At 41.1% G+C, this 23,235-nt stretch overlaps 1 protein-coding gene across 3 annotated transcripts in view; it reads right to left on the bottom strand.

Annotated features, from left to right (window-relative positions):
• Positions 1 to 5,833: 5,833 nt before the first annotated feature.
• The window catches only part of S1PR1 (sphingosine-1-phosphate receptor 1), a 39,559-nt gene continuing 22,157 nt past the window's right edge, over positions 5,834 to 23,235 (bottom strand). Inside the window, exons 2-5 of one of the 3 annotated variants that reach the window (XM_019623822.1) lie at positions 17,025 to 17,109; positions 13,394 to 13,522; positions 10,065 to 10,256; positions 5,834 to 8,494 (exon numbers count right to left, since the gene is read on the bottom strand). In XM_019623822.1, the coding sequence (XP_019479367.1) occupies positions 7,184 to 8,332 (1,149 nt within the window). In that variant the 5' untranslated portion in view covers positions 8,333 to 8,494; positions 10,065 to 10,256; positions 13,394 to 13,522; positions 17,025 to 17,109 and the 3' untranslated portion in view covers positions 5,834 to 7,183. The remainder of the gene's footprint in view (positions 8,495 to 10,064; positions 10,257 to 13,393; positions 13,523 to 17,024; positions 17,110 to 23,235) is intronic. The other 2 variants (XM_019623824.1, XM_019623825.1) reach the window with 2 other exon arrangements.

Here is a 23,235-nt window from a genome sequence, read left to right on the forward strand (position 1 = left end):
AAAGATATTGATAATTAAGGGCATGTGTCATGTTTCCTCTTGAGTTGTGCATTTTTGTCTCCTTTCTTTTTCAGCCTAGTTAAATAAGGGCACCACCTAGAATTTATTCAAATGCAGAATTCACTTACCCATTTTAACACAAGTGACTCCACCCAACAGAGTTCACAGCAGTGCTCTAGAAAGCAAAGCATGCACTTAGGTGAGACAGAAACTAAAAACAAGGTTGAATGCTTTGATTTCACATGGGACCTAAACAACTTGAAAAGCTGAATACAAAAAACTGGTGTTTACATATATTCCAAATTTAAAAGTTAATTCCCCATTATTTAAATTGAAACTATTTAGAGTTATTGGTTACAAAAAAGCCAAAAAAGATTTAGAAAGATTAAAAGCTGCTAACATTGATCACATTTTTAAAATGAAATTATTTTACACTGCTTAAGAACTCAATACATTAGGGAAAGTGTACAACAATGGGAAAACTCATGAAAAGAACAGTTTCTTGACACCAGTATGGATGAAAAAGGGGTTCTGTGGAAATTAACCACACAGGGTGATTAGATCATAAATTCCTAACTGGGCAGGTCATGGTGGGCAGTCACACTCCAGGCATATAGGATTTTTAGTAAAAGGTTTATGTTTGCCTTGAGCAAGCCCTGTCCATTGTTTCTGTGCATCAAAGTTAACACTTAACCACCCTCAAGGGGGCATATAATCTTAACTATCCTGTAATCCAATCTCCACCTTGCTTTCTCCCACCTCCATGTAATCTTCCTTAGCTCCCTCCTTAATATCAAACACATAAAAGAAACTGCAAACTGTTACCCTCCAGAGCACTTGAGATCTTGCTTCCTGGTAATTGTTGTCAGTTTGGGGTCAAATAAACTCTTATTAAAGTTATTTACAGTTTGGGACACTCTTATATCAACATCAGACCTCTAAATTCCAAAGAGAAGCCCCTGAAGCACCAGAGCTAGACGGGTGAGTCCCATAAGCTCTGTGAAGAGAAGGACCTTGTTTATCATTGACCCGGTATCTGTAGCACACAGCCTAGGACAAACATTCCTGTAAATGGATGGGTGAATGGGTGGTGCACCCGTCAGAAAACATAGGAGCTGGAAGCATGAGCTGGAAGCATGAGCCAACCAGCGCTTCCCCTAGGGTTGATCTTTCTGCCCTGGTATCAACAAAGGAGCAATAAAGGGGTTAGAGCTCTAGGGAAGTAGATAAGCAACTAGCTACCTTCCCCACCCCCATTAGCCTTAGTGACACTGCCCCTTCTTTCCTGTTTCCTTTCCTCCTGGTATCTAATCGGCCTGTCCCAGGACCACTGTAGCACCTGGAGCACTTCTCCACAGCATCTCCCAGGGCTGACTGAAGGAAGAAAGCCTTAGTCAGGCCTGAACACAGGCAAACAATGTGTCTAGTTGTGAAAGCTTAAGAAACCCTCCAGAGCCTGCCTTCCATTTCTTTTGTGTCTCTCTCTGCCCATTACTTCTAAGGACTGTACTGCTTGCCCCCAGGACAAGTGTTATTATCGGACTAAATGCCTTTCATGCATTTGGTCAGGTGGTAAATGGTCTAGCACACTCCATTTTGTGTAGCCAGTAGGAATACGTTTTAGTATCCTTGTCAGTGTGTAAAAGTTTATTCTTCATGAAGTTATTTACAACCCACCACATATTCCTAAGACTGAAATCTCAATATCAATACACTTTAATTGTGACAGTTTCATTACAACCCCAGACTCTTTCTTCTAAGACATAGAAATTCTTCAGGGATTACAAATACCAATACTAAGCCAAATTCTCACCTTATAGAAGCACAGACAGTATATAATCAGGTCACAATTATTTAGCATTTTAATGATTTGGTTCTGGAGCTTAAGAGAATGCTAAAAGAGTATGTATTCTTTCTATGGAACATTTTGGATCTTTAGCCCAATTCTCTTGAACTCTTTAGAACCTCATTCCAAGTAGCCTTCATACTCAAAAGTGGAGGTATACCATATTGATTTTTAAAAATTTCACAGCTTAAGAATATTATTGGATAAGTTTAGATAAATGTTTATACTTGAGCAAACAACATCCTAAAAAAATTAAGATACAGAATATTGCTAATAATTAGAAAGTGCCATCATGTTCCTTTCCAGTTTCTTCTTCTCCCCCAGGCAACCACTCTTCTGATTTCTATCTCTATAGATTAGTTTTGTCTGTTCTTGAATTTCACATAAATAAAATCATGCAACATGTTGTCTTTTGTGACGACTTCTTTTGCTCAATTTCAGAGTTACGCAAATTGTTTTGAATATCAATAGTAGTTCCTTTTAATTGCTGAATAGTATTCCATTGTATGAATTTACCACAGTGTGTCCACTGTTATCACAGGAGCTGGTTGGTGGAAACTGAGGGTGAGTGACTAAAATGAAATATAGCAATGCCTGTCCAAATCTGCAATCCACACTTGGCTTTTGCTAATGATTATACTCAGAGCTAAATCTGATTTTTAATCCTTCAGTCCTCAAAGGGATGAAAAAGAGAGGATGGGGAAAGTAGGAATCACTTGGAAGTTTTAATCTGAGAAGAAAGCATAAGGAGTAAGACACAAGATGAGTTAGGGAAGATAAGAACCAAGTTCCGCTCTCTATCCAAGCTCTTGTCAGGATTGTGAAAAGACTGAATTAACTGCAGGTCACACCCTCCCTCAGTGTTATCTTCCTCTTATTTCTCCTAGCTGTTTTGAACACTAGTTAAAAATTCTTTTTCTTTGTAGACAACCTAAAAGCTTTTACTTACTCAAGTAGACTTTGCTTAACTTGAGTGTTCTGAAAGATAACTCTAGTTGCAATTAGTATGGCAGTGAAGGCAGTGGTGTATAAAAAGAAAGTATTTTGAGTCCCTTTCCTTAAATCATGTGAAAAGAAGCATACACCAAAAATGCATGAAGGAAAGTTGAAGGAAATGATGCAACTTATTATGATTTCTTATTATCGAGAACTTAAGATGACCACAGGAAAGTAATACTCTAATAGATCTTATAAACATTTTTTTGGGTTATTTGTGATTCCTCCCTCGAGATGTTTGCAACTTATTTAGAAAAAACAGACATATCTAGTTTGATCTAATTAGTTGGGAAACCAGAGACCAATCTAGTTTGATCAAAGTAGTTAGGTGTCCTCAGGAAACAACACCATTCCAGCTGAGTATGAAACAAGCAATATTAAAAAAGAATAACTCAACATTATACAGAGATTATAGAAACTCATTGCAAATACTGATTCCTAGTTAGAGATTAATTTTTGAGCCAGTGACTATAAGATCAAATGTCTGTTTTACACTTAGAATATTTTTATATGCCACTCAAGTATTATCCCTTGCTTCTCAACTGAAAATGGGATTGCTAATATTTAGAATTACTTAAACTTCAAGTCTTCATTTCATAGGATTTCCCCAGTAGAGCCTATCATCTTTCTAAAGTTGCTATTTCAGAGCAGTAGTTCCCAAACAGAACTACATTTGTAGTTGCCTAGAAAACACCAAAGGTCTCAGGGATGTACTGAATGGAGGCATAAAGAGACAAAATCATCCAAGCAAGTACAGTGTAGGTTAGAGGTACTATAAGAGTATTGCCTTGGGCACAACTTAATGTAGGCCATATTGAGGCAGGAACTAATCCAATTTGAAAAGAAAGAAAGTTAAAGTCTTTATAAAAATACTTTTTATATTGGGGTTCAATTAGAAATGGCTGTAAATCATAATCGAAGTGCTTATATTACTAAAATAGAATCCAGTATCTAATTAACATGAATACAAAATTCTTACTTCTATACATTTTTTAATATCTATTGGGTTTTCAGAAAAGTCATGATGTATTTTTTCTGTTTTTCGTTGCAAAAATGCCTCATGACTTTTCTGACAACCCAATATTATCACTGGATCAACTTTTATTAAAGAACTAAATTTATCTACTTATAAATAGACTAAGAAGCAAGAACAAGCATTTGTCTTCTATAAGATTTTTATTTGTTGTATAAAACTATATTCACATTTAATGTTGGAAATGAAGTATTATTCAATGTCATTTTGTAACTTTCTTAAATATTTATGAGCCAATGGTATTTTTTACAAGGATGTGTCAAGTATTGCTCAAGTTGTTTTATTCCCCTTGAAAGAAAAAAATCTACTTTTTAATCAAAACGATGTTTATTTTAATATAAACATATATTGGGTTGTCGGAAAAGTCATGACACATTTTTGCAACAAAAAACAGAAAAAATACGTCATAACTTTTCCGACAACCCAATAGTTACTGAGGTTTTTTTCATCCTCAATTTTCAGGATATACTGAATTAAAACCAGATATTCAAGTTGGGATACCAAGGATTCCTTCCTCTCAGCCATTGTTTCTTGACCAGAATAAGGGCTCTGCTACACATCTGCTTAGGAAAACCACAGTCCCTGACTGTCCAGCTTTCTTGGAATGAAATGCACTGTCCACAGTTTTCAGGAAGAAAGCACATCTAATCATTAGATAATGTGCTCACAGGTGGGCAAGCGAATGCTGTCCTCCCCATCAGTAATGAGCTCCTCATTCCCCACCAAGGTTAGTTGACTTACCTCATCTTCCCCACGTCATGTGAGTCACCACGGTGCTTATAAAGATAAGTCCTAGAGTACAAACATATTATCTCCCACAGAAACACAAAATGGACTTGCTTTTCCATTATGCTTGATTCTGTAATGAAAGCTCTAGGAAGTGAGTATAACATGAACTCATTCCTTCCGCTCCAGCAGACAGATGGAGAGACATTCCAGTTTGTTTCCAGTCTTTTGTCTTTGGAGCATTTTTGGCATTTCCTTCAGGAAACTGGAGGTTGTGACCTAAAGTTTCCTTAGTGAATGCACTTCTGTTTTCCCACAGTTAACCTTACCCAGAGATGACATCTACTCTGTTAGGTGAGGTTTATCTTCATGTCCCAACTGTGTCCTGGTGCATGTTCAATGACACTGGAATGCACAAATTCTGAAAGTAACAATAGCACTGGAGAGCCAAACACACCAACACACTTCAATTTAATCCCCAAATGAAGATGACAATAAAATCAAAATAAGCATTAATTATTACAATAATTCTGTGGTGCATGCAAAGCACCCTTGCTCTCATTTGATAATTAGAGAAATCAATGGCTAGGGATGTTAAAGCTTTCAGATACTATGAACTGAAAGTTTTCAGATAAAAATTGTATGCAACTCAGCCTACATTCTACAACTTGTTACTTCATTGATATTGCATTGTTCCATATTATTCAGAGAGTAGACTGAGAGAAACTAAGACAGTGTCCTACAAATATTAAGCAATTTGATATTATCTCCCACATCCATATGCCCACTTATCCAGCATGTTGGAGGTAAGCCAAGAATGTAAGCTTTTGTTGATGAGTTTGAACTGACTATTGAGTTTCATAATTTAAATTAGATTGAAAATCACATTGTTCTGTGTTATTTCTTTAAAAACCCATGTTTTAGGACAGAATTATTGTACTTAAGTTAGTTTGGCTTGAGTGCAACTTAAAATGTAAACAATTACATTTTCTTGTCAGGGTGGTATTTAGAGATTGGTGGTTTTCATCTCATTCTTGACTAATGTTCGATGTAAGTTTCTCTTCCTGAAAAAGAGTGGTTTCTAAACAAACCACATTTTTTTCACACCCTAGTTTAGCAAGGTAAAAGTCTTTAAACAATAACAGACATTTGCCCTTAACTTTTATTCTAAAGAGCCACACAGTCAAATAAATGTCTTGATAGTTACTTTTTAAATGCTCTTCACAAAGGAATCTTTAAAAAAAATCAGTTTATTAATGTTTAAAAGTTGATAAAGCTATGTGCAAAATGATCCACAAAAGTCAGAAACCTATTAAATACTATTTTTTTAAAGACATTTCTTGGTTTAATTGCACTGAAAACCATACTAAAGAGACAGCAATACATTTTTATTCTTTGTAACATTTATACACATCTTCAATTAACTATTTAATAAACAGCTGTACTGGTGTTCCCTATCAGTTAAAGTAATGCTTTAAGGGCACATGTGGGTGATACTTTAAGAAATACACATTCAATGGTGTTAACACAGGTTAGAAAAATCCAATAAAATGCTGAAACAAATACATTCAAAAACCATGAAAAGTACTTTTGACACAACAAAATACAACCATTCTGTTGGTTGAAATGAGTCACACAACACTCTGAAATAAACATCAACAAAAGTGCCAAAGACAGATGTTGTATTTGTTAGACAAAATTGTTAGGAAATCTCTCTTGGTTTACAAAGTTTCCCCCAGTCAGTTCTCACCTTGTCTTGCTTGTTTGTTTCTCCTATGATACTAGGATCCTGGCTGATACCATTTAGATGAACTAAACTTCCATATGCAGATTTCAGCCACAATGACTGTGATACTATAACACATGCCATTGTAAACTTGTAAAAAAAAAAATCAAAGTGACTACAACCAAATTCCAAGAAACCGATCCAGTTTACATGGAAACTTTGGCCTCAGCAAATGAAATTGCTTTACATCTCCATCTCCTCACAGTCTACCTCCTGGACACAGCCTATCAGCTACAGATGACAGAGAAATCGACCATGCCACCCACCCCACCCCCAGCTCTGATGAACAGCAGGTAGTTAAAATATTAAGTAAAAGAATGTTGAGGAGGGGTGTGAAGGGAAGGGGGGGTGGGATATGGAGCATAGCTACAGAAGCAGAAGTGCACACACTCATTTGGGTTGGAAAATAAGTGAAAGAAAACATCTCTTCAATGCTCTGGACAGAGACGCTTTCACAAGGGGACATTAGTCTTTGAGGAGGGGCCAAACGAACCCTTCAGGAGCTTGACAATGCTAGACCTTTGGCTCAGTGCAAAATCAAAGCTCCAGGCGGGGGGGAAATAGATTCCTGGCGAGGACCTGCTCTCCACCCTTCCCAGTGCATTGTTCACAGGAACTACCTCTACCCACCGACCCCACCCGGCACCACCAGGCAGTTGTTACTCTCCCCCAACCTGCCTCTGGCTCCAGCAGCTCCTCCCTGGCAGCAGTGGAGGCACAAAGATTTTTTTCCCCAACACTGGGGTGGTGGGTGACCACACAAGCGACGCTCCCCATGAGTCGGCAGCTTCCAGTTCTAGGAGGAAGAGTTGACGTTCCCAGAGGACATTATAGTTTCTGGGTTGTCCCCATCGTCCTTCTGCGGGTGAGAGGAGTTGTCCGACTTACTGCGGCTGAATTCCACGCCAGCGATGATGGGCCGCTTGAATTTGCCGGTGGCATCTCCTCTGGGGCACTTACAGCAGGACATGATCCGGATGAAGGCCCGGCGCATCTCCTTGTTGGTCAAAGTGTAAATGATGGGGTTGGTGCCGGAGTTCAGCACCGCCAGCACCAGGAAGTACTCGGCTTTGAAGAGGATGTCGCAGGTCTTCACCTTGCAGCCCACGTCCAGCAGGAGCAGGATGAAGAGGGGCGCCCAGCAGGCGATGAAGACGCTCAGGACGATAATCACCGTCTTGAGCAGAGCCAGCGACTTCTCTGAGCTGCGGCTGGCCTTGGAAATGTTCTTGCGGAAGGTCAGACGGCGGCTCCGAGTCCTGACCAAGGAGTAGATCCTGCAGTATAGGATGACAATGGACAGAAGGAGCCCGGTGAAGACTGTGGTGCAGAAGAGGATATAGTGCTTGTGGTAGAGGGGCAGCACCGTGGAGCAGCTGGGCAGCATGCCAATGCAGTTCCAGCCCATGATGGGCAGGCCACCCAGGATGAGGGAGATGATCCAACAAGCGCTGATCAGCAGGAAGGAGCGGGAGCTGTTGCTCTCATTGTGCAGTTTCATCTTCAGCATGGTGATATAGCGTTCAATGGCGATGGCTAGGAGGCTGAACACAGAGGCAGACAGAGCCACAAACATACTCCCTTCCCGCAGAAACCACTGGGCGGGGGTGAGCTTGTAGGTGTTGGCCCCTGAGAAAAGCAGGTTGAGTATGTAGGCCACTCCTGCCAACAGGTCTGAGAGGGCCAGGTTGCCGATAAAATAGTACATGGGTCGGTGGAATTTCTTGGTTTTCCAAATGGTCAGCAAAACAAAGATGTTCTCTAGGATGATAAAGCAGCAGATGAGAATGAACACCACTGAGGTCACTTTAATGCCGTTCTCCTTGTCTGCGCCTATATTCAGCTTTCCCGTGTAGTTGTAATGCCGGACGATGATGTCATAGTTGACATAGTCGGAGACAGAGCTACGATGAGTCTTGCCCAGCGGGATGCTGGTGGACACCATGGTGCGCAGTGTCCCCAGGAACAGGAGGTGGCGCTTCTCCAGCGACCGCTAGAGGGCGACGCGTAGAGAGCCTTCACTTGCTGTGAGGGTTGCTTCAATGAGAGAAATCCAGGCTTTTCCCGTATCTTTTTCTTGGCTGGAGAGGGCCTCGGAAACCGCAGCCTTAAACAAGTTACAGAGAGAGTCAGGGGAAAGCCACAACACACTGGCACAATTCATTCTAGCTAAGGCATTGCTCCAGTTTTGTTGATTTGTTTTAAGGAAACTTAGGGAGAGTGCAGGGAGAGGAATTTAAAAACAAACAAACACACAATCAAATTCTTATTTCCTGCAAAAAAAAAAATAGGAAGGGGAAAAAAGACGGGGAGAAAAAACAAAAACTTTATCCAAACTGAAAACTCCAACTTGACAAGACAAAAACTTTCCCTATGGTCAAATCCACTCAAGTAGAAATGGGAAAAGTGGAGAATCGAGCCCCATTGAACCCCACTCCCACCTTGTCATTGCCCCCCTAGCCCCACCCCGACAAGTTTGCAGTTGGGAGAGTCTCAGAAGCATTCACCGGCTCAGCGAGGGGGGTTGGGAGTGCGGCACACTACCAGCTCGCCTGCTAGGTGGAGGAGACCCAGCTGCCAATACAAGGGTGGAGCCACACACCTCTGCCCCACCGCCACCACCCAGCTAAAAGAGGCCAGACCCACTTAACTGCCATGCAAGAAATTAGATTGTCACGAAAATCACTGAAAGCCTAAGTCACTTTGGGGCTCTATTAATAACTCTCTGGGAGCAGGTGTGGTTAGGGTCGGAGGGCTCAGCGAGGTGTGGGCAGCCAAGCTCACTCTGGCCTTGTGGTAAACAAGAAAACTCAGTGCCTCCTGAAAGCAACAGCCTTTTCTTTCTTCTTTTTCTTGCAAGCCAGTGCAAGAACACATCGAGGTACCCAGTGAAAACCATTCATGAGCTATTGCAATAAATCCCAGAACTTTCCTATACTCATGGATTGCATAAAAAGTATTTTTAGTTACTATGGGTATAGCCAACACACAAAAAGAAGTCACAATACTTAGGATAACAATCCCTGTCACTACATTCCTAATGCAAGTGCTAAACTGCTCTGCAGAAACTCACATAAAAGGGCAACTGGCGAATTTACTGCCTTCCCCCAACACTTATTGCTTCTTTTCCATTGACCTTGACAGGGTGGAGGGAATGCAACGTGGCCCTTAGCAGAAGTCTATTTGTACCGTTAAGTGTTTCAAGGCAGCGTGGCAATGGCAGAAAAGTGGAGTACTAAAAGCGAGAGCGATCCCACCAATTCCTGGAACAGCAGAGGCTGCTCGCGCCCAGAAACTCCCCGTTTCCCCCATCTAATTCCACACCCTGCTCACTGGCAGTGCGAGTTTAAGCCCTTAACACCTCTGTCTCATATTCTTTGTCTATAGGATTTCCAAATATAAGCGCCTTCCCTCCCTCCACTCCAAGAGCAGCTTCCACTATCCCCCACCCCGTCAGTTCTACGATGGGGACTTGACCCTTTTCCAAACTTCATAAATCACAAGTGTCCAAGAGCCATCCGACCGCGTCAGGCTCCTTAGTAGCCCAGAGACGCATGTTTTCAGCGCCCAGAGATGGATGTTTTAAAAGTTTTTGTTTTGTTTCGTTCCGGCTTAACAATTCCCTTCTGACACTGAAGCCCTTGTGGCCGCGCAGTCCCCTAGCCAAGGTCCCCTACCTCGCTCAGGCGGGACGGAATTGCGCTCGCCGAGCTCCGGGTCTGCACTGCGCGCTCGTCATCTTGCTGCTGCGGGCGCCTGACAGCGTCGCGTTGTAAACTTACTCGGGTCGGGGTCCCCTCCCTCTTTAGGGCAACTCCATTGGCCAGCCCGCTCGCCGTGAGCGGAGCGTCCTGACGCTGGGTAGCTTCCTAAGAGGCGGGAAGATGTTAAATGCCTCAAACTCCCACGCCCTCCGCCCTCCGCCAGAGGTTGGGGGGCCCCAGGATCTCGGCTGCTGAGACTCACTGTCCAGGAAAGATCTGGAGCAGAAACAAATAAGAACCCTTCCCCACCCCCAGGCAACCGAAAAAAAAAGAGAAAGACAGAGAGGGTGGAGCCTGGTGCCCCCTGGACTCCAATGTATAAATCACGGCCGGCGCCCAGCCGTCGGCCGCTCGGGGCAGTGGAGACCGCTCTCTCCAGCCTTAGGAAAGAGAGGAGGTGGGGAGCCTTTGGGAAACTTTCTCCTGAAAAGTCTTCGTGGGGGCAGAGGGCCGCCCGGCGTCCCGCAGCGCATCTCCCTGGTCCCCTGCCCCGCAGCCCTTGGGGGATCAGGGTCCTGAGATTGTGACCGGGCGCCCCGGGGCCGCTTCTGCTCAGGCAGGGGACGCAGAAGCCCTGCGGTTCTCGGAGGGAAAGGCTGAGAAGGAGCTGCAGGAGGTTTGCCGGAGGCGAGCAGCCTAAGTGGGAGAATAGCTGGAGAGGTTTCTCCACTTCTCCCCACCTCCACCCCCACCCCCATGCCGCTGCTGCCTCGAAACTGCGATCTGAGGGTCAGAAAGTGACTTTCCTCCGGGGCACGGGGAAATGGACCAGCGCCGGGAGAGGTGCTGGGCGGGAGTTTCCCTCCCTCAGCTGGGCGCCAAGTCAGGCAGTTGCCCCAGATTCTGGCCCCTGGTGAGACGCCTTTGAGGAGGTGGGCAGTTGCTAGGTCCTGAGAGATGTTTGAAAGCTTGTGCAGCTCAGGAAGTTCCAAAGGGGAAGAACCATGGGGCTCAGCCCAGCTGGGCGTGAGCCTTTTTCTTCCTTTCTACTAGGGAGGTTCCCCCAAACTTTAATACTCAAAACTCCTCCACTCTTTCCTTTCGCTTCGATGCTACTTCAGAATGTGAGAACGAGAGGTGGCCTTGGTCAACTCCCCTCGAGTGACAAGACAAGCTCAAACCACTTCTGCCTTGCCTTACTGGGCAAAGACGTTTCCACCGAGAGTGTCTGGTCACACCGGGTTTCTATCCCTTGCAGATGTGAACGCAAAACTTCGTTGTGCAGTTTCAATTGACACACACCCTGTACCTGAATGACTCAGAAGGAGGCTGCATGAATAAACAGACCCCTGACTTCTGGGATCTTATGAGTTTGCAAAAGAAAAAAAATTAAGCGTCAGTTAATTCACAGCTGTCTGAAAGTCCTCATCAACGACCCACAAATTCAACAACAGTACAACAGTACAGCGCATTCAACATGCACGTGCATACAACCTAGAAACAAAGATCATGGACCTCTAGACTCTAGGATAAACTCTGATTGGGTTTAAGGACTTAATTCATTTTAAAGGGGAGATACTGTCAAACCCCACCCCACCCACTAATTTATGAGTTCTTTAAAGGGAAATAAATGAAAGTGAATTGCACACTTTATCAGGCAATGATAGCTTATCTAATTTAACACTACTACTCTGAAGCAGACGCTGTTGGTCATTTTATTGATTAAGGGAAATGTCACTCACACAGCTTAAATCTCTAGCTATCCCAGCTAATGTGTGGCAGAGCTGGGTTCCAAAACTTAAATACTGCAGATGCCATGGCTCCCAATCACACTCCTTGAGTCAATAAACAGGGAATTGAAAAGTATGTTCCTGAAGGGAAACAAACCTCTAGCTATAAAGTTTTAAATTTTTACTAATTTCTTGACAATATATGTCTACAAAATGTATACAAAGATATGCTAATGAATGTCCTTTTAAAAAACACTTATTTCCTGACTATGCAAGTCCAAAATGCTTGCATGTAAAACTTGCAACAAAAGTATACAAATGAATGTCCTTTTTATTTACCATGAAGCATATTCTCTTTGCTGAAATGTTTTACTACATGTTATTTTTATTTTGATCACATTTTTTATTATTAAGACTTTATTATTATTTTTTAGAGCAGCTTTAGGTTTACAGTAAAATTGACTGGAAGGTACAGAGATTTCCAATATATCTTGTGCTCCCACACGTGAATAGCCACCCCTATTATCAACATCACTCATTAGAGGGTTACATTTGTTACATACAATTGATGAACCTACATTATCACATCATTATCATCCACAGTCTATAGTTTACCTTAGGATTCACTCTTGGTGTTGTACATTCTATGGATTTGAACAAATGTACAATGACAGGTATTCAGCATTATGGCATCATGCAGAATATTGTCACTGCCCTAAAAATATTCTGTGTTCTGCCTACTTATCTATCCCACTCCCATGAGTGTCTTATTTAAAACCACTGATTTCTTGATTATATACGCGTATGTATATAAAGTGTATACAAAAGTAGACTAGTAAATTTTCATAAAACCTCTCATTGTCTACCTATAATATTTAAAGTAAGGTTGTACTTTTAATATTTGTGTACTAGTTTCTAAGTGTTACACATATTAACTCATTTAATCATTACAATGACCTTACCAGTTAGGTATTATTCTTATCCCAATTTTACAAACAAGGAAACTGAGTCCCAGACATATTAAGTAGCTTGGTTAATGTGGGCTATGACCATAGACAGGCTACAGATTCTTAACCACTATTCCAAACCACCACGTTAAACCTCAAACATGTCAAAGAACTATGCCAGGTAAGTCAGTGCTTTTCTTTTTTTTTTTTTTAAATTTTTTTATTGTTAGTTTCAGGTGTACAGAACAATGCAATAGTTATTCTTTTCACCCTCACAAAGTAACAAGTCAGTCCTTTTCTTATGATACTGTTGGGGAGAACAACACTTAATATTGATCCAATGTTTCAAAGAGCTCAAATACTTTGCAGATGATTATTTAGTAATACTCATCCTTCACGCACACCTATGAGATACAAAATGTAGGTGACCACTCAGGCAAAATTAGAAAGGAGGCAAAGCTATTTGTGGAGATGGTTTCCCTACCAATTCCAAATCTCTGGGTCCCACCCATCTCTTCCCATCACTCTCAGGAGCAGCCCTAAGAATTGTATCCTCAATTTATCTCCTGGCTGCTAGCCCAGCTCCCTTTCCACCGCTGCCTGGGGCCAAACCCAGCGTTCCTACCTTACTTCCCATGGCATTGAGATTACCAAACCACATTGAGATCGCTCCATTCCAAATTTCTGATTTCAAAGCAGCTTTGCTGTTCTTTGGTGTCTCTGCATGTTGTTCTTTGCATGCTTTGATGTCTCTCTAAGGGTTGCCAGAGAAAATACCATATAATATTTGGGACTTATACTAATATATATATATACCGGGGGTGCCACAAAAAAATGTATACAAGCGGACACTTGGGTCAACGTCGCTCAAGCAGTAGTTCGCTGTAATCAGAAGTGTCTGGATGCTGATGGGAACCCCTTTGAGCACCTCTTGTAATTGCAGAAGTCAAACGTGACTTGTATTCATCTTTGTCATCAATATATATTGAGTATTACAATTTTAATCATTTCTCTTTCTTAAAATGTGTATACATTTTTTGCACCATATATATACATATATATATACATATATATATATACATATATGTATATATATATATATTTGTTGTTTATCTGCAATTTAAATTTAACTGCATGAGCTGTATTTTTATTTGCTAAATCTGGTAACCCTATTCTTTTTCTTAAATGCCCTAGTCACGTTCCAACTTTGTCTCCTCCCCTCAACCCCCTGCAAAGAGCCAACACTCCCCTTACTCACTTATTCATAGGAGAATAACAAGCCTCTTACTTCATGGAGAAACCATGATCACTTCTTTAATTTTCCTCCTCTCCAAGTTCTAGCTTAATAACAACTTCACCCACCCTTACCTCCTTCCACAGCTTTACTCCTTTCAGGGCGAACTCTTGTACATATCACCATGCTACTCCCCCAAATTTTCTAAGGCTCAGCTCAATTATTCCCTCTCTGTTCTAGTTTCAATTCTTGGCCTCTTGTGACTCTTCACCATCAACTCACATTACTATCTTGGTGCTTCCTCTGTTAAAAACTCACTGTCTTCCATCTATACTAGGTCCCAATATAAATATCTCTTCTTCTGTTTGCCAACATTCAAAACTATGTAGTGGAACATGTCAGACTTTGGTTCAGCCTTAAAACTGCCAGTTTCCAGCTGTGTGACTTTGAGCTTTGAGCAAGTTCTTTGAATTTCCTTGAGCCTTAGTTTCCTCATCTCTAAAACAGTATAATGATATTTCTCTCTTTAGTCATTGGGAGGAATAAAGAGCTTCATATGTACAAAGAACCCTCCAGAGCAGCGGTTCTCAACCTGTGGGGCACGACCCCTTTGGGGGTCGAATGATCCTTTCACAGGGGTCGCCTAAGACCATCGGAAAACAAAAGGATATTTACATTATGATTCATAACAGTAGCAAAATTACAGTTATAGAGTAGCAACGAAAATAATTTTATGGTTGGGGGTCACCACAACATGAGGAACTGGATTAAGGGGTCACGGCATTAGGAAGGTTGAGAACTGCTGCTCTAAAACATAGAGTAAACGCTTCACCCTCCCACTACCTCTATCTCTAACTGTATTGTACTCATTGCTTCCAATATCTCACTTTCTCTTTACTCCCTTTTTGATTTTCAAATATAAGACACTCACAAAAGAGGACTACCAGAACTGCTTCAGAAAGTGGCAAGAATGAAGGGATAAGTGTGCGTGAAGCGAGGCGGAGTATTTTGAGGGGGATTAATGGCAATGTGTCTTTTACTGTAATAAAGTTTTTTATTTAAATATTCATCATATTTTGTGATCACTCCTTGTATGTGTGTAAGATTTACAGTTACTTCCTATTATTACTAGACATCCTGCTAGGACCCCTGACCGTCTGTATCTTTAGGTTTTTTTCTTTTGAGGTACTCATTTATCCAGAGGAAACAATCTTCCACTCTCCTTCCCAGAAGGTTTAAACTTGTTTGTAGGAGAAGGGAGAATAAAGCTGGGGTATGTCACCATTTAGCATATAGCGTTCCACTTAACTCTCCCATTTTGACAGGGGTGTTCCACAGTCAAAGTCATTTTGTTCACTCTCTCTATGCCAAGTCTTCTGCCCTGATGGAGGAAAAACAGTCATTCTGGTTGTGCAGGGCTAGGAGAAGTCATGGCCATGTAGGGCAGAATGAGGGTTTAAGAATGAATCCAACTGCCACTAAAGCAGACTTTCTGTTCTCATCTTAACTTTCAATCCTACTAAAATCTCCAATTTTGGGGCTTTTCTGGGGTTCTATAGAGTAACTCAGTTTGTCTCTGGGTTTTCCCCATTACAAGCTCAGTTTTCAGTTTTCGAAATTGTGCTAAGTAAATTAACATTCACCCCTCTGCTTATAAGTCTCCAAAATTGTGTTGCTGTCTTCTCTTGCTTTTCTTTCTCTTTGTTTGTTTATGCAAACAAAAAAATCCCTTTACTAGTATGTCAGTGAAGTGTAGGAGTGGAAGGAAGTGAAAGTGTTCAATTTACCATGTTTGAACTGAGGTCATTTTCATTTTCTCTTAGATCCATTCAGTCTGGCATCTGCAGACTCAGATGAGTCCCTAACTAAGATAGCCAGAGGCTCGGCATGAACCTCATTTAGGGACTTTCTGTAACATTTGACACTGCTGATTTCCCACCCTCTTGTTGAAATTCTTCTCCCTGCTCTTCTGTAGCAGTGCTGTCTCTCATTCTCTTCTGACTCAGACTGCTTTTTCTCAGTATTCTTAACTGGCTTCTCTTTTTCTATATTATCCTAAATATCCTTTTATACATAGGAAATAATTATATAGCCTGTATTATGTGTCTGGCACTGTACTAAATAAGTATTTTGTACGTAATACATTTATCTCCTCAACAGCTCTACAAGTGAGGTACTATTAAATAATCCATTTTACAGATGAAGAAATGGAGGTACAGAAAGCTTAAATATCTTATCCAAAGTCCCAGCTTTTCCTCACTGTGCATATTGCCTCTTCAAATGCTATCTCCTCATTCTTCCCTCTTATCTGTTCATACTTTCTTGCTTTTCTCATCTACTTCTAGGGCTTTCTCTAGCACATATATGCAGATAACTCTGCACTGTACGTCTCTAGTCCCACCTTTTTCTTAAGCTTCAAACTCAATTCCCAAATATACATTGGAAACTTCCACTTGCATGTCTTACACATACCTCAAGATCAAAATATCTAAAGCCAAACATGTCATTTTCACCATTCTCTTCTCAGACCAACTCAGCCTTCTCTCTGTTATGCCTATCAGTTAATAGCATCAGCATTCACATCATCAGACAAGCGAAAACACTCAGATTCCATTCTGATCTCCCCCTCTCTTTCCCTGCCAAGACTGTTCCTTGAAGGGCCTCTGAATTCAGTTTCTCATCATCCTTCCAGTCATTGTTAGGTTCTTACCTCCTACTTTGTTACAGCTTCCTCCTAACTGCTCTCAGCTTTATTCATCCACACAACTATCTATAGGTCATCTCCATGGGAGGGAAGGGGTTCCTTACATTACAAAAGAATAACAGGATCCCTTAAAGAAACATCTCATGTATATGTTTACAGAGCAATAAACACATACCAGGAGAAACTAAAAGCTGTAATTTCCAAACCATTGATGATTAAGTACCAATCCGAAACTAAGATAAAGCAATTCTGAAATTATAATAGAGATAAAAATGGATGTTTGTTTATTTATTCAACAGTTATTTACTGAGCACTTACTATGAATCAGCAGACATTCTTCTAGGCCTGGGTTGCAGCCTTGAAGGATACAGATAAAGTCCCTTAAGCCATGGAGTTTATATTCCTGTAGAAAAGACAAATGGTAAAGAAATAAACAAATAGTACGTAAGAAAATATCAGAAAGCATTGAGTACAATGCTTTACATTAACACAGGATGATGTGACTTGAATTGTTCCTCTGGGTGGCCAGGGTTGGCTTCTCTGAGAGGGTGGCATTGGATACTAGTGCATCATGGCAAGCTCAGGGCTCTCTGCCACGGCATCTGGAAACCCAGAGAAGGACCCCGCTCTGCTCTGAGAGGCAACAAGCAGAGTGGAGGCAGCCACCCTGGGGGCTCTATCCAGGGGACTCACTCAGTCACCTAAGGCAATATTCACCCCTCTCTGGGCTTCTAAGATCCTTTCCATCCCTAGCAGGCCATTACTTGCCTTCTAAGTCCTGTTTCTTGACAAAAAGCTACCACTGCTGCCTCTTTTCTTCCAACTTAAAAGACTTCAACTGCAAGGCCAGGGGTAGAGGCCTGACTGGGCCTCTGTCTGTCTATCATGGAACCTTGCTTGGCCAGTGGTGGGGAAAACCCCATGCAGCCAGAGCATAGAATGGTAGATGCCTGAGAGCAGCTCTCGGCAAACACATGACTAGTGGGTCCCTTAGCTTTACCAGGCTTGAAGGTCAATGGAACCCCAGAGTAGTCACTCTAACATTCAATAAAAACACCTTCTCCTGAGGGAAATTTCATAAGTAATCTCTGCCCAATGTGGCATTACACTTACATAAAGGAACACATTAGCAACATCTAAGTATTCAAGATGAATTTTTTTAAAATGATGACAGGGGAATATATCTATATTTATATTTTATATATGTTATACATAAATTTGCAATACAAAAAATATCAGAAGGGATTTTGCTTCATACAAAAGAAATCAAAATTGTCATCTCTGAAATTTCACTCAATAGATGACCTTTCTCTCACTTCTCCAGCTATTTTGGAAACAGACTGAAGACAGATTCTCCAATAAGTTTTATGTCATGTAGACTTGCTCTTTTTGAAGTTTCCAAACTCGTCTTATAGATTTGAAATTAAGTGTCTTTTACATTTACATTATCTCATGTCATTTTCATAAGTCTCAAAATGATCCAGTGTTCGCACAAATTGCAGGGGTAACTAAGAGCACTCTGGGCTGTAGTTTTCTCTCCCAAGTGTGCTTTTCTGAGACGCAACATGAAGAGACCACCTTGCTTCACATCCCTGGCAGACCAGGCCATGGTGAGAAAAAACAGTGATTGTTGTCACACTGATGTGTTTAAGGAGATTGAACTGAGTTGTGCATACATAAAAAAGAATTTTAGTTCTGGTCAAGATGGCGGAATAGGTAAATGCTGTGCTCACCTCCTCTCAGGACCACATCAATTACAACTAAACCACAGAACCACCATTATTGAGAATCACCTGAAGTCTAGCTGAACCAAAGTCTTACAACCACAGGCATATAGAAGAAGTCACCTCAAAACCGGTAGGAGTGACAGAGACATGGAACTGGTAGAAGGGGCTGGTCCCACACCTGTGTGTGACCATTAAACATAAAACCGGGAGGGATATTTCGGCTGCAGAGGTTGCTACCTGAAGAGAGGTGTCCAAACTCCTCCCCAGCCCAGGGTTTCCATGCTGGGGAGATAAGTCCCTATAATTTCAGGCTATGAAAACCAGCGGAGACTGTGGCTGAGTGAGATGAGGGCAGATGCAGTCCCAGGCACTCTTCTTAAAGGGCCTGCGCATGGACTTATTTGCTGACGGACTCACTCGCTCTGAGCTCTAGCACTGGAGCAGCAGCTCAAAAAGCACCAGCGGCATACAGGGAGGAACTGGGTTGTCTAGCTTCACAGTGAGAATGGGAGGGGCAGATTTCTCCTGCACAGAGGAACTGGTGAAAGCCATTGTTTCTTTGTTGAGCCCTCCCCCTCCCTGCATACAAATGCGGGCAGGCGCCATATCTGAGTGTCCATCAAACTGACCGACCACCTTTGGTCTGCCCTGTCCTAATGATTCCCTGAGACCACGCTCCACCCAACTTTTGGGCACAACCAAGCTCCTTCCAGCGGCTTTTCCATATAAACGGCCTGTCTTGGCTTATGCTGCAGACATTTGTAAAATATCTCAAAGGTTCACAAACCCAAAGTAGCAGCATCTGGCTTCAGCGTGTCCCTTACCTCTGGCTGAGCAGCCCTCAGTCTGGCACTAGCGACAGCCGGCCTTGGTTCAAGGCTGGGCCACTCAAGGCCTCCAAGCACAGCATGGGGGTCAGCCATCTCTGGATTGCTATGTGGATCATACTAGGTGGCCTCAGGCAGGACGCAAACTGCAGCTGAACTTAGCTCAAAGTGGGTCCCTTCCCAGGAGGCCCCAAGACTGGCAGACCCAGTGGCCAGCTTTGGAGCAAGCCAGAGCATTACCTGGCCACCCCCAAAGATGACAGACCCAAAGGGCAGGCTGGACAGGCACCAGAGCCCTGCTAAAGTGAACCTTGCTCTATAGGATCAGTCCCTGCGCAATAGCTCCTCCACTGTAGTCACAGACAGTCCTCATAATCAATCAACCTGAGGGATAATCCCTCCCACTGATGTGCAAATAGCAATCAAGTCTTAACTACAACAGGAGGGCATACACAACCCATATACCTGGAGCACCTGGCTCTGGTAACTAGGGAAACTGCACCACTGAGTCCCACCGAACACCTACTACATAAGGCCAGTCTACTGAGACCAGGAGGCATAGCAGCCCTACCTAGAAACAAATACAGGGCAGCAGCCAAAATGGGGAGACAAAGAAACATTTCCCAAATAGAAGAAAAAAAACAAAGCTCCAGAAAGAGACTAAACAAAATCGATACAAGCAACCTACCACATGCAGAGTTCCAAACACTGGTTATAAGGATGCTCAATGATCTCAGGGAGAACTTCTACAAAGAGATAGGAAACATAAAAATGGAGATAGAAAACATAAAAATGAAACAGTTAGAAATAAAGAGTATAATAATTGAAGTGAATAATATATTAGAGAGAATCAACAGTAGATTAGATGAAGCCAAGGACTGAATCAGCAATTTAGAAGATAAGAGCATAAAACACCCAATCAGAACAGCAAAAAGAAAAAAGAATCCAAAACAAATGAGGATACCAACATCGAGCATACCAACATTCATATCATAGGAGTACCAGAAAGAGAAGAGAGGGAGCAAGGGACTGAGAAGAAATAATGACTGAAAACTTCCCTAAACTGGTGAAGGAAATAGATATACAAGCCCAGAAAGTGCAGAGAGTCCCAAACAAGATGAATCCAAAGAGGCCCACACTGAGACACATCATAAGTAAAATGCCAAAGGTTAAAGACAAAGAGATAACCTTAAAAGCAGCGAGAGAAAAGCAGTGAGTTACCTACAAGGGAGCTCCCATAAGTCTGTCAGCTGATTTCTCAACAGAAATTTTGCAGGCCAGAAGGGATTGGCAGGAAATATTCAAAGTGATGAAAAGTAATGACCTACAACCAAGATTACTCTACCCAGCAAAGCTATCATTTAGAATCGAAGGACAGATAAAGAGCATCCCAGACAAGGAAAAGATAAAAGTGTTCCTTATCACCAAAACAGGATTACAAGGAATGTTAAATAGACTTCTGTAAGGCAAGAAAAAGGATAAAAAAATATGAATAATAAAAAAGGCAATAACTACATATCTATTAACAATTACTTTCAATGTAAATGGATAAAATGCTCCAATCAAAATATAGGGAGGCTGAATGGATAAGAAAATGAGATCCTTACATATGCTGCCTACAAGAGATTCAGATCAAAAGACATGCAGAGACTGAAACTAAAAGGATGGGAAAAAGGTATTTCATGAAAATGGAAAGAAACAAACAAAAGCTGTGGGAGTAATACTTATACCAGACAAAATAAACTTTAAAACAAAGCCTATAACAAGTGACAAAGAAGGACCCAGTAATCCCACTTCTGGGTAATTATCTAAAGAAATCCAAAACACTACTTTGAGGGAATGTGTTCATTACAGCATTGTTTACAATGGCCAAGATGTAGAGGCAGCCTGGGTGTCTGTCAATGGATGAATGAATAAATAGGTGGTACATATTTACAATAGAATATTGTTCAGCCATAGAAGGGAATGAGTTCTTGCCATCTGCTGAGTCATGGATGGACCTAAAGAATATTGTGCTGAGTGAAGTATATCAGATAGTGAGAGACAGGTGCAATATCATTTTGCTATTATGTGGAATTTAAAGAACAGAATAAAAAACAAATAAACAAACAAACTCAGAGATACAGAGAACATTTTGATGGGTGCCAGATTAGAGGATGGTTGGGTTGAGTAGAAAAGGGGAAGGGATTAATAAATACAAATTTATTGTTACACAGTATCATGGGGATGTAAGGTATAGCATAAGGAATATAGTCAATAATATTGTAATAACTATGTACTGTGTCAGGTGGGTACAAGATTTATCAGGGTGATACATGGGAGGGGGATTGTAGACTGGATGAAGAAGGTGAAGACATTAAGAAGTACAAATTGGTAGTTACAAAATGGTCACAGCATATTAAGTAATGCATAGGGAACAGAGTCAATAATAAGGTAATAACTATGTATAGTGCCAGATGGCTACTAGATTAATCAGGGGGATCACTTCTTAAATTATATAAATGTCTAACCACTATGCTATGCACCTAAAATTAATACAAAATAATATTGAATGTCAACTGTAACTGAAAATTAGAAAAGGTTGGGGCAAAGGCAAAGGGGAAGAAGAGGTTCAAATTTCCAGGTATAAAACAAATAGTCATGGGATGTAACATATAGCGTAGGGAATATAGTCAATAATATTGTGACAGTTTGGTACAGTGTCAGATGGTTGCTGGACTTATCATGGTGATCAGTACTTTAGGTATATAAATGTTGAATAACTATTGTATACACTTGAAACCAATATAATATTGTATATTGGCTATATTTTAATAAAAATATTTTTTAAAACAGGAAAATACTATTTATTATATACCCCTCCAAAAATGTTTAAATTGGTAAGAAACATGAAAGCATTTTAATTTAATTTAATCAAACTAAAGTCTGATTGGCAAATAGCAGGTATTATTATGCTTTTAAAGCAAATTCACAGCTTTTCATTTGTTCCTCCCAAGTAAGTAGTAAGCAGGAACTGTCATTTTCATTCTATAGCCTGGGAAAACCCTAAGAAAGAAAGTTGCCCAAAATTTCACAGTGAGTCTATAGCAGAGCCAGAAGAAAAATGATAGACTCCTGGCTTCTTACCAGTGCTTGAAAAATAGTCTAAAAAAAAATGTTCAAGGAATGAAGAAAGGAAGGAAGAAATGAAAGGGTGGAGAGAGAAATACTCAACAAGTATTTATTACTCTATGATGCTTACTTAACTTGTTTGTTTATTGTCTGACCCTCCTACTGGAAGGTAAGTTCCATAAAGACTGACATTTATCAATCTTTTTTGCTGCTATGATTATATGTTAGTACCTAGTACCCAGTTAGTACCTGGCATATGGAAATGCTCAATAAATAGTGAATGAATAAATTAAATGTCTCTCATACTCATCCTGAATTATGTCAAATGGAGTGGACTATTTGAAAGCAGCTAGAGCATAAATCAGAGTATTCTTTTGCTTTGGTTTTTTATTTGTTTGTTTTTTGCTTTTGCTTTTTTTACTCAGTTTCAAATTACAGAGGCACTGAGCTATCAAACCATGAAAAGACATGGAGGAAATTTAAATGCATATTATTAAGTGACAGAAGTCAATCTGAAAAGGCTATATACTGTGTGATTTCTACTACATGACATTCTGGAAAAAGCAAAACTGTGGAGGTCGTAAAAAAGATCAGGGTTGCCAGGGGTTAAGAGGATGGTAGGGATGAATAGACAGAGCACAGAGGATTTTTAGGGCAGTGTAACTACCCTGTTTGATACTGTAATGATGGATATATGTCATTATACACTTTTCCCATAGAGTATGCAACACCAAAGTGAGCCCTAATGTAAACTATGGACTTTGGGTGATAATGATGGGACAACGTAGGTTCATCCATTGTAATGAATGTACCCCTCTGGGGGGGATGTTGAAAATGGGCAAGGCTATTCACGTGAGGGCCAGG

Source organism: Hipposideros armiger, unplaced genomic scaffold, assembly GCF_001890085.2.
Source record: "Hipposideros armiger isolate ML-2016 unplaced genomic scaffold, ASM189008v1 scaffold_563, whole genome shotgun sequence".
NCBI classification, from domain to species: domain Eukaryota; kingdom Metazoa; phylum Chordata; class Mammalia; order Chiroptera; family Hipposideridae; genus Hipposideros; species Hipposideros armiger.